Source organism: Mustela nigripes, chromosome 13, assembly GCF_022355385.1.
Source record: "Mustela nigripes isolate SB6536 chromosome 13, MUSNIG.SB6536, whole genome shotgun sequence".
Taxonomy (NCBI): Eukaryota; Metazoa; Chordata; class Mammalia; order Carnivora; family Mustelidae; genus Mustela; species Mustela nigripes.
Window position 1 is genome coordinate 20237576 of NC_081569.1, and position 15065 is coordinate 20252640.

The window sequence follows — 15065 nt, forward strand, 5'->3', positions numbered from 1 at the left end:
TTCCTCACTACTCCAGGATACAGCCCCTGGTCCCCAGCCATCAGACCTCAGATGAGTCACTTGAACCCCACTTTTCCTAACCTCTCAAATGAGGAGAAGCATCAGCCCTCCTATGATGGCTGACATGAAGTAGGGGCACAGCACACATCCCTAGGGCTTGCACACTAAATGCCCAATAAAGGTTAGGACGGTGTCCCTATGACTATTACTGTTATCTTGCATTATTATTAACAGTTACAAGGTGTGAAATAAGGCATGTGCTGGGACTGAAGGCCATCCCTCCTTAAAACTCCAAGGAGGTTTTCTTCCAGTGTGATTTCTCACCCAGAGGAGGAGGAAAGCCTGCTTTCCTGTCAGTTATATGAAGTCTTCTCAACTCTTCAGACTTTCAGCTGGAGGGCTGAACAAGTCCTAGGGGCTCCCTCATCCTTGAAACACTCGCCGGATAGGCAGACATTGGGGAACTGCTCCCTCATCTCCAGACTTTCTCCCCTGCCTTCCCGGAAAGCCAAATATCTGATCCTCCAGTCAACCCTAAAGTCCAGGGCACTGGTCATGTGGCACAGGTCTGGCCGATGAGGGACAAAGAGAAGACTGCTGAGTTGGTCTTCAAGGTGTTTTAAGGTTTAACTAAACATTCAGATTCATAAGGCCTCCTAAGTTCAAGTAGACATGAGATTGCTTTCTCAGAAGGAATAAGGCAGGAAATACAGCTTTCCAGCTGGACTCTTCTGCAAGTGTCCACACAGCTGTCCAGGAGCTAGAGGGAGCCTGAGGGTAAGAAACACCCCTGAAGAAGGATGTGTGGAGCCATCCTGGTTTTTAAGACCCTCATGTTCCCAGGGGCCAATATCTCTGACAACCACTCCATGGGCATGCCTAACAGAGATTCTTTTTTCTTTTTTTTAAAGATTTATCCACCTATTTTAGAAAGAGAAACAGCAACCAGGGGGAGGGGCAGAGGGGGAGCGAGAGCATCTTAAGAAGTCTCCCCATTGGGCGTGAAGCCAGACATGGGGCTCAATCCAAGGCCCCTGAAACCATGATCCGAGTTATAACCAAGAGCTGGACACTCAACCAACTGAGCCACAGGAAATTCTAAATTAAAGCTATCCACATTGATTTGAGCTAGTGACAGGCAGTTTTAGCCCATCAAAACTGGTTTGAGGCATCCCACATTGTTTTGATTTTGGTTTAGAACATTTCTAAGCTGGTTTAGGGAAGCGAGACTTCTGGAATGCTACAAGTGAGTGGTACTTCTCAGAGCACCTAGGCATTGATAGTGCTTCTTTTTTTTTTTTTATTTTTTTTAAAGATTTTATTTATTTATTTGACAGAGAGAAATTACAAGTACACTGAGAGGCAGGCAGAGAGAGAGAAGGAAGCAGGCTCCCTGCCGAGCAGAGAGCCCGATGCGGGACTCGATCCCAGGACCCTGAGATCATGACCTGAGCTGAAGGCAGCGGCTTAACCCACTGAGCCACCCAGGCGCCCTTGATAGTGCTTCTTAATCCTTCTCCACTACCTTCCCCTCTAGTTAGAGGGCAGACTCAAGAGCCAGGGGAGTCTAATGCCCAAACCATTCCCCTACGCAGTCTGAGAGAGTCCTGCCCAAATGACACCATGATACTTTGAAAAGTGAGCTTCCTGGATCCACAAGAGCCTACCTCACTGGAACAGTGTGACTGTACAAGCCATCCTGGCATTCCCACCACCCAGGAAAGTGGTGCATCTTCCCTATTTATGAGATGTCCAGTCCTCTGAATCAGAGGAATAATTAGTTCCAGAAAAATACTACAACTAGTCATTTAGATTAGAATTACCACAATCTACTGTGGCCTGATGAAAACCAATTTGATCCAGTTTTAACCATAAGCACCACATGTAAATACCTGGGCAAAACCCACTGGAGCCTACTTGAGTTGGTCAAAACAGAATCAAGTTTATTTGAACAATATAACATGGATTCCAACAGTCTGAAACTGTTTTTAATCTAGTTTGAGCAACACTGAGCCAATACAATGTTGAACCCGCTGAAACTGGGTTGAGCAAACCAATTCATTTTCAACCAGTTTGAATTGGGTTAGCCTGGTTCAAACTAGTCCCTTGAAAGGGGATTTGGGGGTCTCAGTTTCCCAGATGTCAGCTCTTTACTAAAAAAGAAAACCAGGGTAGGAGAGGTTTTAAAGTTACTTATCTCTGGTGAGTGATTTACCTTACTCCCATAAATATTCATAAAAATTAATTACCAGCTTACTGAAAGAATTCATAAAACCCACACTTTTTATTGTAACATTAGCAACAGCAGGAAACAGCCTCCTGGCTAAAGAAACATCATATTTAAGAGGCTCTTTATGGTGTTGTGGAAGGACCTTGGAAAGGAGCAGCCCAAGTTTCCCTGAGGCCATTCAGACAGTGCAAAGTTGGCTCAACACTGAATGCTGAAATCCAATATTAACCCCCTCAAAAAAGACAGGAGAATAAAAAAGTAATAGCCTGAATATGGATGCAAGTATATCCACCCTAATCAAAAGTGTTAGATCATAATGAGCTGCTTATACAGACACATTTCAGTCTATTAACCTGATCAGTAGTGTCAAGGGATGTAATTCAAAGCATTTTTTTTTTAAGATTTTATTTATTTATCAGAGAGAGAGGGGGAGAGAGCGAGCACAGGCAGACAGAATGGCAGGCAGAGGCAGAGGGAGAAGCAGGCTCCCTGCCGAGCAAGGAGCCCGATGTGGGACTCGATCCCAGGACGCTGGGATCATGACCTGAGCCTAAGGCAGCTGCTTAACCAACTGAGCCACCCAGGTGTTCCTCAAGGGATGTAATTCAAAGGGATGGCTGACTGTTCCCTAATCAGCTGAACCACCCCCCTCCATAACAATAGGGGCTTACAAAGTACTCCGCCAACCAAATGCGTGAGCACCTTTGCTTATTATAACACTGTTTTTACCTTGAAGGTGTGCTTTCTGCACAAGCTTTGCAGGAGAAAACCAAAGGTAAAAATACCATTTGCTTTGAGATAAAAATGCAACTGTTCTTTAAGAGTAAATTCAAAGTCACTTACCAGCCACAAAACTTGGAAATGATGCCACCTTCTTTGTCTATTGGGAAATAGAAAAAAAGAAAGAAAAGAAAAGAAAAGACACACATGACAGTGTAAGTAGATGGCCTAAAACATCTAGGCTAAGAAGAGTACTGTATTTGAAAAGCTAAACCCTACTGAGTGTCTGATGTTCCTAAGAAGTCAGCTCCAGAAAGCAAACCAATGGCATTCAGGCACCATGGTGTTTAGGCAGGACACATGGAAACATTCCCATGGGGGAAACTTGGGGTACAAAGGGCCATCATTTAAAGTTAGGGACCCCCAGATTAGTATGTCACTGCTAGAAGGGAGGCTAGAGACCATACAACCAATAGTTCTCCAATTGGTGGGCATGAGAATTACTAGGGTCCATCTTTAAAAGCAAGATAAAGGATACTGGACACCACTCTATGGGTGGCCAGACTTATTTCATCAAAGCTAGAAAATTCTATCCAAACTATGTCATCCAGAAAAGGGAAATAACTGGTTTAAGGCCTCATTTTAACAACCTCCATCAAGGCAGTGTTAACCTATATAAGATTGTTTTTCAAAACCATGTTGTGGGTTTAAAACAGGTTTTAAACAGGTTCTCAATCAGGATGACTTTTTTGTCCCCAAGGGGACATTGGGTAATGTCTGTAGACACTTTTGGCTGTTACAGCTTGGCAAAGAGGTTGTGTGCTGCTGGCATCTAGTGGATAGAAGCCAGAGATGCTTCTAAACATCCTTTAGTGAAAAAGACAGCTCTTCACAACAAAGAATGCTCTGGCCCAAATGTCAATGGTGCCATTATTGAGTAACCCTAACTTAGAACATAACTGTAAGATAATGAAGTAGAACAAGTTTCTGTCAAACCAGGGAGCATAAATGAACTTCCCTACCCCCAACCCCACATGCCACTGAAAACGCATGAACCCACAGTGTGTATGAGCCTGAATCAGCAGGAAAGAAACTTTCCTTCCTTTTCCTACAGGGACACCCAACTTTGTTTGACTGAATCCCCACTTCCAAGACACTGGCTGGGATAAGAACATGGTGGAAAGGGTGAGCAGACCATGGTGGTGTGGTAACTTCAATATTAGGAACTTAAACCACAACACTTATCCTTGGAAAAAAATTACCTCTGGGATGTTGTTATTGTCCACAGGTCCATTGAGATCAGAGCGCTGCTGCTTCCTCGGCTGCTCCAAGCCATTGCAAACCTGGAAACCAGAAAGTAAAAGATGAAGATGGTGCTTCTGTATGTTAGAGAAATAAACCAAGATATAATATGACACAATTTTATGAAATGCCCGTGTATGTATGTGCATGTATATGTGTATATGTGTCATTTAAACTCGTCTGCAATTAATATGTATTCTTTTATATTTATAAAATGTTTTTGAATCATTTTTTTACCATCTGTCACCACACAACATGATTATAATATTATGCTTCACTTCTCTTATGCTTTACTTCTCATCTCCATGACTTATTTTATAACTTGATATTTGTACCTCTCAATCCCCTTACCCTATTTTGCCCATCACCACCCCCTTACTCTTTACCCATTGGAAACCACCAGTTTGTTCTCTGTATTTATGAGTCTGTTTTTGTTTGCTTGTTCATCTGTTCTGTCTTTTAGAGTCTACATATAAGTGAAAGTACATGATACTTGTCTTTCTCTCTCTGGCTTATTTCACTTAGCGTAATACCCTCCAGGTCCATCCATGTTGTAAATGGCAAGATATCATATTTTTTTTATGGCTGAGCTATGTTCCATTGTGTGTATGTAGGCCATATCGTCTTTCTCCATTTTTCTACTAATGGATACTTGGACTGCTTCTATATCGTGGCTATTACAAATAATGCCACAATAAACATGGGGTGCATATATCTTTTCAAATTAGTGTTTTCATTTTCTTTGGGTAAACACCTAGCCATGGAATTACTGAACTATATGGTAGTTCTATTTTTTAATTTTTTGAGGAACCCCCATACTGTTTTCCACAGTGGTTGCATCAATTTATATTTCCACCAGCATTGCAAAAGAATTCCCTTTCTCCACATCCTCCCAATGCTTGTTATTGCTTATCTCTTTTGACTTTAGCCATTCTGACACATATGGGGTGATATCTCACTGTAGTTTTCATTTGTATTTCCCTGATGCTGAGACATGGTGGACATTTTTTCATGTGCCCGTTGACCATCTGTCTGCCTTCTTTGGAGAAGTGTCTATTCATGTCTCTGCTCATTATTTAATTTTTTTTTTTTTTGGTGTTGAGTTGCATAACTTTATATCTATTTTAGGGATTAACTCCTTACTGGATATATCATTCATCAATATCTTCTGCTATTCAGTAGGTTGTCTTTTTGTTTTGTGGATGGCTTCCTTTGCTATGCAAAAGCTTTTTATTTTGATGAAGTCCTAACCATTTATTTTTACTTCTGTTTCCCTTGCCTCAGAAGATTTATCTAGAAAAATGGTGCTATGGCCAATGCCAAAGAAATTACTGCCTGTATTTTCTTCTAGGATTTTTTTGGTTTCAGGTCTCAAATTTAGGTCTTTAATTCATTTTGAGTTTATTTTTGTGTGTGGCGTAAGAAAGTGACCCAGTTTCCCTTTCTTTGCATATAGTCAGCTGTCCAGTTTTCCCAGCACCATTACTGAAGAGACTATCTTTCTCCCGTTTGTATTCTTGTCTCTATATTGTAGAATATTTGACCATACAAGGAGGGGCTTCTTTCTTTTTCTTTCTTAAGATTTTATTTATTTGACAGAGAGACACAGAACACAAGCAGTGGGAGCAGTAGGGGGAGAAGCAGGCTTCCCGCTGAGCCGGAGCCCCATGTGGGGCTTGATCCCAGGACCCTGGGATCATGACTCAAGCTGACGGCAGACACTTAACCCACTGAGGTGCCCCGAGGAGCTTATTTCTTGACTTTCTATTCTCTTTCATTGATCTGTGTGTCTCTTTTTGTGCCAGTACCCTACTGTTTTGATGACTATTGCCCTGTAGTCTATCTTGAAACCTGGGATTGTGATACCTCAAGTTTTGCTCTTCTTTCTCAAGATTGCTTTGACTATTTGGGGTCTTTTGTGTTTATGTACAAATTTTAGGATTATTTGTTCTAGTTTTATGAAAAATACTTTGGTATTTTGATAGGGATTGCACTGAATCTATAGATTGCTTTGTGTAGGGTGGACACTTTAACAACATCAATTTCCATTCTATGAGTATGATATGTCTTCCATTTGTTTGTGTCATCTTCATATTCTGAATCAGATTTTCTAATTTTATTATTTATTATTTGTTAATTGTGGTAAAACACACACATAACATTAAATTTACCATTTTATCCACTCTAAGTGGATGGTTTGGAGGCATTAAGTACATTAACATTCTGCAATTATCACCACCATCCCTCTCCAGAATTCTTTCCATCTTGCTCATCTCAAATTATATATGCATTAACCATTAATTCCCCATTACCCTCTCCCCCCAGACACTGGTTGTCTCTGTCCATTTAACATCTCCAGGAACCTCACATAAGTAGAATCTTATCTTTTTGTGACTGGCTGTTTCACTTAGCATGATGTCCTCAAGGTTCATCCATATTGTAACATGTATCATAATTTCCTGCCTTTTCAAGACTGAATAATACTCTTCTATTTGCATATACCCCATTTTATTTATCCATCCATCTAGTGACAGACACTTGGGTTGCTTCCTCCTTTTGGCTATTGTGAATAATGCTGCTCTGAACATGGGTACAAATATCTCTTAGAGTTCCTCTTTCAATTTTCTGGATATACACCCTTAAGAGGAATTGAATTGCAAGAGTATATTGTGATTTTATTTGTAATATTTGAGGAACCCCCATACTGTTTTACAGCAACTGTACGATTTTATATTCCCAGCAATATCCAAGAGTTTAAAATCATAGTTCTAAAAAACCTGAATTCTTAGTTTAATGCAAATTCTAAACTCTAGAATCTAAACTTGTTGGTTAATGCAAATTAGTCAATCTACTACTAAGGAAAACAAAATGTTCCAAGGACATGTCATAAGTCTTCTCTTAAAGAGGACATCAAACCAAAATCTCAAATTTTAACAAAATTTAAAGTTTGAGTATCTCTATATGGTGCTTTGCACCATCCAGAATGTAGAGTCCAGATCCATAGCACCAAAATCACTCTACAAACCCCAAGGGAGGTTTTAGTAAGCCATCATGCGAAGTTTCAGAACTTTCTGGAAATAAATTATCAAGCAGTAACAATATAATGATGATGATGAGATTAATGATAAGTTATACTTACAAATAAATAAATTTATATTATAAATATATACTACACTCATGTTTACATAGAAATAATTAATTTACACTATTTCCACTCTTGCTTTACAGCTTACAAGACTGAGGCTTCAGGTGTTGGAGATAATAGCTAGGTTCCCACAGGTCTAGATGGCATAGCAAGATGTTGCTGCTGGTTTTCTTCCTTGTCTAGACTGTTACTGTTGTGTTCCTTGATGTCATTCAGTCTCTCTGGCAGGGCTAGAGAAGAATGAAGGGACATGGGCCCACCCTCCTGGCACTGATGACACCTAGAAGACCACGGATTCCTAGCTGAGCATCCCCTTCGTGACTACAAACACTACTACATCTCAAAGGCAGGGATGGGGGGTGAGTGGGGAGTCTAGGGATGGCTCGGATAGGAGGTGGGAAAAATGGGGCTGGGCTTCAAGCATGGGGAAGGTTGAGCACAGAGGAAGAAAGGAGGGAATCACCATATACCAAGAAAAATTTAAAACTCAAGCTACAGGAAGAAATGAGGCTTTCCTGAAACAGAGGGGAAGCATAGCTGCAGCTGGGGCTCAGGAAGTTCTGATGTTGGTTGGTCTCTGCTTCCTTTGCTGGAAGCCCAAAGAACTGTCTGCACCCCAAGCCCTGTGAACTCTCAGATAATTCACATGGGTCCTGGTTTCATCCTGCTGTCCCAGTATGCCCCAAGGCAGGGCTCTGGGGCTCAGGCAGGTCTGGGAACGCTGGCATGCTCCTCGGTCCTTCCTAGCCCTCTTTCTGGGAGCTGAACCCATCCTTTCCTAGAGGAGAGGACTGTGATTCATCTAGGGTCTCCACTTCATTAGAACCCGTTCTGACCAAGCTGAGTGGACAGTGCCCCTTCTTGTAGGGCTGAGGATGACTTGGCAATGACTCCTGCCAGGGTCCTCAGGGAGCCAGGATGGTTTCCCAGTCTCTGAGTTAAGTCTTCCCTCTGCTTCCTTGGCTCTGCACCTCCCTTTGTGGCCAAAGTAGACCAGGCAATATCTCCTAAAGAGTACAACGGGAACTCTTACCTCAAACGCTATTCCCATCCGCCTTTATTAAACCCAAATTTGCCACATCCTCCCAGAAAACCTTCTGTTGTCTTATACTCTTGGCTATTTCAAGGTCTATTTAGAGCACATCTGTGTTTTCCCTCTTGTTTGAAAGAGTTCTAATCTGGTGACTTTTCCTAGGCTGAGTTCACGGACTTCATTTCTGGAAGGCCTGCACCATCTTACCAAATGCTGGATGGACAACAGTCATCTCCAAAATGCCTAAAGAAACAAACCAGCCAACTGATGGATGAAAATGGGTCAACCACACTTTTTATAGACTGAATTTGTCCCCACCAATTTCATATATTGAAGCCTAACCTTCAAGGAGAAGGGCATTTGGGATATAATTCATATTAGATGAGCTGGTAAGGATGGGAGCCTCATGAACAGGAGCCCCCTGAGAGCTCCCTCACTCCCTCCACCATGTGAGGACACAGCCAGAAGGCTCTGGCTGTGAACCAGGAAGTGGCCCCTCACCAGATACCAGATCTTCTGGGGCCTTGATCTTGGACTTCCTGCCTCCACAACTGTGAGAATAAATGTCTGTTGTTTATAAGCACCCCGTCTATGGTATTTTTGTTATAGCAACCCAAATGGACTAAGATAACACCACATCTACAAATATTACAGCTTGGGGTGGAATCTACATTTTCTGCCACGAATGTAGGGCAACAGACTCTCGTCAGGGCACCAGATGCATTGCGGGAAAAGGCCATGTCGGCCCTGTTGTTCATCTTACATGGGTTCAAGAGGGGTCCCTCTGGGGGAGGCAGCCCCCACCGGGTGAGGGCTTGGGTAGGGAGCAGAGGCTGGGTGCTGTGCCCTCATGCTCATCCTTGGAACGCCTGGCATGGAGCCACAGCATGTGGTGACCATGGGCAATACAGGGTCTGAGATCCACTTATAACAGAGATTTCTCCCCAGAGCTTCTACAGTCTCGACCCTTTCCTCCATGTCAGCGTTTTCTCCAGTCATCACCATGACAACCACGTCTCATCATCAACAGCCGGGGCTGTTTTCAGAGAGGTGGGCTTGGGAGAGCCCATCTGGCACTCCGATTTTCATCTCGAGGGCAAGGCGGGGGCGCGCTTGGCAGCATGGGATGCAGCATCTGAAATTAACATCATAGAGGCCCACGTGGGTTGGGGGTTCCCAGCATCTCAGCAGAAGATGCTCTCTCACCCTTCTGGGTACCCCCAAACCACAGCAGGCAGCCACACCTCAGCAAGAGAGGCCAGCCAGGATACCTGAGTCCTTCTCAGCCAACAGGGAAGCAGCCCAGCACTGAGGGCTGTTCTTGACGCTCTGGGGCTGGAAGCCGCACCAAGGGAGAAGGATGGTGAGTGAAACTGGGAAGTGAAATCTAGCGGGAGGAAATGGGGCAGGACCCCCTTGCTGGCACCCTGAGAACAGAACAGAAATGTGTGGCAGAGACTGGTCAGGACATGCCAGGACCAGGGACAGCTGTTCAGGATTCAGGATGATTTGTCTGTAATAAAAATATATTCATCTGAATAAATTGCTCTAATAAGTATCTTGGCTCCAGTTGGTGAAGCCAGAGCTAGGATTTTTTTTTAAGTGTCAATTTAGATTTTGTCTGCTTGATTAAATGGAAAATACAGCAACGTAACCCACATGGCTTGACAAGAAACAACAGCAAACAAGCACGCCCGCCCTCACGCCATCTGTAATAAACACCAAACATTCCCAAGCAGTCTCCTGAATGACAAGCACGTTAGTGACACACGGAGGGACAGAGCGCCAGCTCAAAGCCGGGCAAGCCACAAGCTTCACATTGAACTATGCTGTCTCCCTTCACATGTGACTCCTTGTCAGACACATTCCAGGCTTACAGACAGCTCAGTTCAGTGACAGCCTTCTCTGGGAATCATCTGCTTCCTGTTCGCAAAGACATCAGACATTGAGCAAAGCTGCCTTCCTCTGTCCCACATGGCCGGGGTCAGCCGGGACCCACGGCCTGCTGGGGGCTCATGGAGAGCCGCCCTGAGAGTGTCAGCCTCGGTGGGCTGACTGAAGGTCTGCCTATTGCGTCCTGAACATATTTCACAAGCCCTTCAACCTGTCCCCTGACAGGCGGGTGGCTCAGAAAAATGACAATATTGTTCTTTTTCTTCTGCCCCTCTTAGAATTCTGATCACTCGTATGACATTTGTCTGGAGGAGAATGAGAGCTTAGGGATGAAGTATTTATTCTTATAATAGTCATCCCCATGGGGGTGATCATATCTTTTTGAAGCCAATCTGTGGCTTCAAAGAATCATGACAAGGTCCATTAGGGAAACCAGCCAGTCAGTCTATCTTTTAACATCTCCAGGCGGGCCTGTGAACAGGAGGGTTAAGGAGAGTCTCTCTCCCCACACTCTCTCCATCCCCTGTCCAGATATTTCATGAAACATACCAATACTAAACAATTCTGCATCCTCTGTCCAAGGCTCAAGCTTAACTGCATGTCCTCTTGTTATTTACTCCATCTGGCAGCCCTACCTGGAGCCTGAGAGACCGCCACCTGCACTGAGCTCCCCCAGGGCACACTCAGGGCCTGGCCTAGTTCTCTGCAACCGGTTTGCTAAAACCTCCCCTACCACTGACCACCACGACCACCTAGCATGTCCTTGACTTTGTCCTTCACTGGTGCCTGGGGTGCTTGGCCCAGCATTTCAGAGCAGAAGTGAATTTTCCTAAACGGCCCCCTGCATTTCAATCCCTTATGAAGCACTGTCCAAAGGCTGCACCCAGGGTGCCTGAATGGCTCAGTTGGTTAAGTGCCTGCCTTCGGCTCAGGTCATGCATGATCCTAGGGTCCTGGGATCGAGTCCCACACCGGGCTCCCTGCTCTGCAGGGAGTCTGCTTCTCCCTCTGCCTCTCCTCCCACTCGTTCTCTCAATCTCTCTCTCAAATAAATACATCTTTGAAAAAATCTATTAAAAAAAAAAAAAAAGGTCACATCCATATGACTGGTCCCAAGCAAGCAACTTGGGTGTCTTACACTGAGGCCCCAAAAACACATACAACAAAAATCTTGACCAGGGAAATCTCCCCATCTAGTGTGGCACAGCTCACCAGCCCTGCTGGCTTTAGACACTCTGTGGGGCAAGCCGGAGAACAAACAAATACATATATGAACAACGGCAGTTCCTGTGTGATCCAGCCTGAGGGGCCTAAGAGGGGAGCCCCAAGGCTGAACCATTAAAGGCTTGGGGGTGGTTCGATCTTTCTCATCTGAGCACAACCAGGACCCTAGTACATGGCTGGGGGAAATGTAAAATGTTGAGCCGTGGTGGACAACAGCATGGGAGTCCTCAGGAAGTTACACACTGAATGCCCATGTGATCCAGGAACGCCACCCCACAGAGGGCTGAAAACAGCTATTTACACAAAATCTTGTACCTGAATGTTAGTGGCAGCCTCATTTATAACAGTTAAAAGGCAGAAACCACCTCAGTGTCTGTCAAAAACTGAATGGATGAACAAAGGATGGTGTATCCCTTCCATGGACTATCACTCAGCCAGGAAAAGGAATGAGGTCCTGACACGTGCTAGGACATGGGGGAACCCTGAAAACAGCGTGCCAAGTAAAAGAAGCCAGGCGCAAAAGGTCACATACTGTGTGATCCCATTTAGATGCAAATGTCCGGAAACAGGCAAATTTGTACCCAGAGACAGCAGGTTTGTCTTTGGCAGGGGTTGGAGGGGGAGGGGAGAATGAAGAGTGACTGCTGAGGAATAAGCATGAGCTCTCCCTTTAGGGGGATGAAAATGCTCTGGAACCAAATAGAGGTGCTTGCACAACCCTGCACTAAATGTCGTCAAACCCTACACATTAAAATGATCAAAATAGTCGATTTTATTTTATGTGTATATATCGCTACAGTTTAAAAATAATATGGATAGGTATCTGGGTGGCTCAGTTGGTTAAGCATCTGACTCTTGACTTCGGCTGGGGTCCCAGCAGGGAATCCACTGAAGTATTTCTCTCCCTCTCCCTCTGCCCCTCCCTTGTTCTTGCGCGTGCTCTCTCTCTCTCCAATAGATAAATAAATCTTTAAAAGTTATTTTTAAACAATGTGGAAAGAATGAATAACCAGAGCCCTTTAAGAACCTAAGACTTACCACCCCCTACCTGTAATACTCACTTTAGTTTAGCTGAAGGTCACCCACCAGCTTGTGGAGGACTAAGCCTCTCCTTGGACACAAAGGCCAAGGGAAGGAGGTGGGTTGTCCAGGTGGCACAGAGGCTCTTCCCTCCCAGTCACCTGCATCACACATCAGAGTATTACACTTGGATTCAGTTGTGGAAAAGAAGGGGGTTCCAACTCTTTTTTTTTTTTTTTAAGATTTTATTTATTTATTTGACAGAGAGAGATCACAAGTAGGCAGAGAGGCAGGCAGAGAGAGGGGGAAGCAGGCTCCCTGCTGAGCAGAAAGCCTGATGCGGGGCTTGATCCCGAACCCTGAGATCATGACCTGAGTTGAAGGCAGAGGCTTAACCCACTGGGCCACCCAGGCATCCCGGGGGTTCCACTTATTAAAGCAAAGCATGCTATGGAACTAAAGGAGTCTTCCATTTGGTTTGGTTCGGTTCTCAAAGGAAGAAACCAACACCACCCCCTTTCTAAATCTGTGGCTGGGGAGCCACAGGTTCCACAGGTTGGCAGCAAACACGGGCATCTTTTCCCATCCTGCCAACTTAAAGGTGAGAAGCCTTGTGTGAGCAGAGTTTAATGACAGCAGCTCTCCAGAGCAGAAGAATGGTCTCTTGGCCTTGTGGCAGGCTCTTGCATTCTCCTGGGAGACCTGAGGCCCCTCCCACCTAGCCTAGAGCCCAGCACTCACATTCTGGGAAAGCTAGCTTGACATCTGATAAATGAAGGCAACAAAGGTGCATAAGTCAAAAGGAAATCAAATGATCAATACTAAGTCAATGTTAGAATTCCATTTCCTGGGGCGTTTTTCTATATTGGACTTGTAGTCATCTAAAGAGGTCGCTGTTCCCAATATGGAATTGCTGTGACCAGCTCTCTGTTCTAACATGAGGACTTCTCTCTCTTGGTCAATACTATTAGTCCTAAGTAATAAAAAACTCAATTGAACTGCCTAAACCTGTAAACACTAACAGGTGTCCTATGATTCATAATTTGAAAAATACATTTAGCCAGCTATATGTAAAGAAGATACCAATGACCCAGTTAGCTTCTACAAATCTACCTGTTCAACTTCTATGATTATACAATGTAGAATATTTGGTTTTCCTAACACTAAGGATAAGAAGAGAGAGTCGAACTAGCTGTTATTTTTTAAAATATTCTTATTTATGTATTTGAGAGAGAGACAGAGAGAGAGAGAGAGAACAAGCACAGGGAAAGGCAGAGGGATAAGCAGACTCCCCAACGAGTGGGGAGCCTGACACGGGGCTTGATCCTAAGACCCCAAGATCATGACCTGAGATGAAATCAACGGTCAGCCACTTGACCGAGCCACCCAGGTGCCCCAGAACTAGCTGTTATTTTAATGATATATTTGACAATACATTTTTATTTGAATGATACCAACAAAGTAGGACCTCAACAATCTTACTTAACGATGAACAGATCCACTGTTTTGTGACCATGCACAACAGTCACCACAGGGCCAAAGGAGTGCAGTCCACTCATCTCTACTGTGACTACACCAGACTGGTTTTGATTGGCCCAGAATGTGTGTGTGTGTCAGGGGAGGGAGGTGTCTGATACTGGTTACATGGGCTCAGATTGGCTCGACTTGGTTTTAGATGATTCAAATTGGCTCAGGCCAATAAACAGGCCAAGAGCCCTTTTTCTTTTCCTTTTTTTTTTTTAATAGTCATAAGCATACATAAAATGTATCATTTCAACCATTTTTTAAAAGATTATTTATTTGAGAGCAAGAGAGAGCGCAAGAGCAGAGTGAGGGGCAGAGGGAGAAGCAGATTCCTCACTGAGCAGGGAGCCGGATGCAGGGCTCAATCCCAGGTCTCCAGGATCATGACCTGAGCAACAAAGGCAGATGCTCAGCCAACTGACCTATCCAGGAGCCCCCCTTTCCATCATTTTTAAGTGGACAGATAAGTAGGCATGAAATACATTCACACTGTTGTGCAACCCATTATCACTATCTACCCACAGAACTTTTCATCTTCCCTAACAGAAACTCTGCACCCATTAAACACTAACTCCCCATTCCTGCTTCCCCAGCCCCTGGCAGCCAGCATTCCACTCTCTGTCTCTCTGAATTTAATTCCTCCAGGACCCTCACATGAGGGGAATCATACAGGATTTGTCTTTTTGGGACTGGATTATTTCACTGAGCATAGTGGCCTCAAGGTGCATCCGTGTTGTGACAGACGTCAGAATTTCCTTCCTTTTTCGGGCTGAATAATATTCCACGTAAAAGTCTTTCCTTCTGGTTTTTGTTGTTGTTGTTGTTGTTTAAGATTCTAGTTATTTGAGTGAGAGAATGGGGGCTGGGGGAGAGAGCAGAGTAAGCAGGAGAAGAAGCAGGCTCCCCAATGAGTAGCGAGCCTGATGTGGGACCCGATCCCAGGACCCTGAGATCATGACCTGAGCCAAATGGAG

General features: G+C 44.2%; 1 protein-coding gene across 7 annotated transcripts in view; it reads right to left on the bottom strand.

Moving 5' to 3' along the window:
- APBA2 (amyloid beta precursor protein binding family A member 2) overlaps positions 1–15065 on the bottom strand; it is a 242695-nt gene that overhangs the window by 43267 nt on the left and 184363 nt on the right. For all 7 annotated transcript variants that reach the window (XM_059371702.1, XM_059371703.1, XM_059371706.1 and 4 more), the window contains 2 exons: positions 4213–4293; positions 3074–3110 (listed from right to left, as the gene is read on the bottom strand). In XM_059371702.1, coding sequence (XP_059227685.1) covers positions 3074–3110; positions 4213–4293 — 118 coding nt within the window. The remainder of the gene's footprint in view (positions 1–3073; positions 3111–4212; positions 4294–15065) is intronic.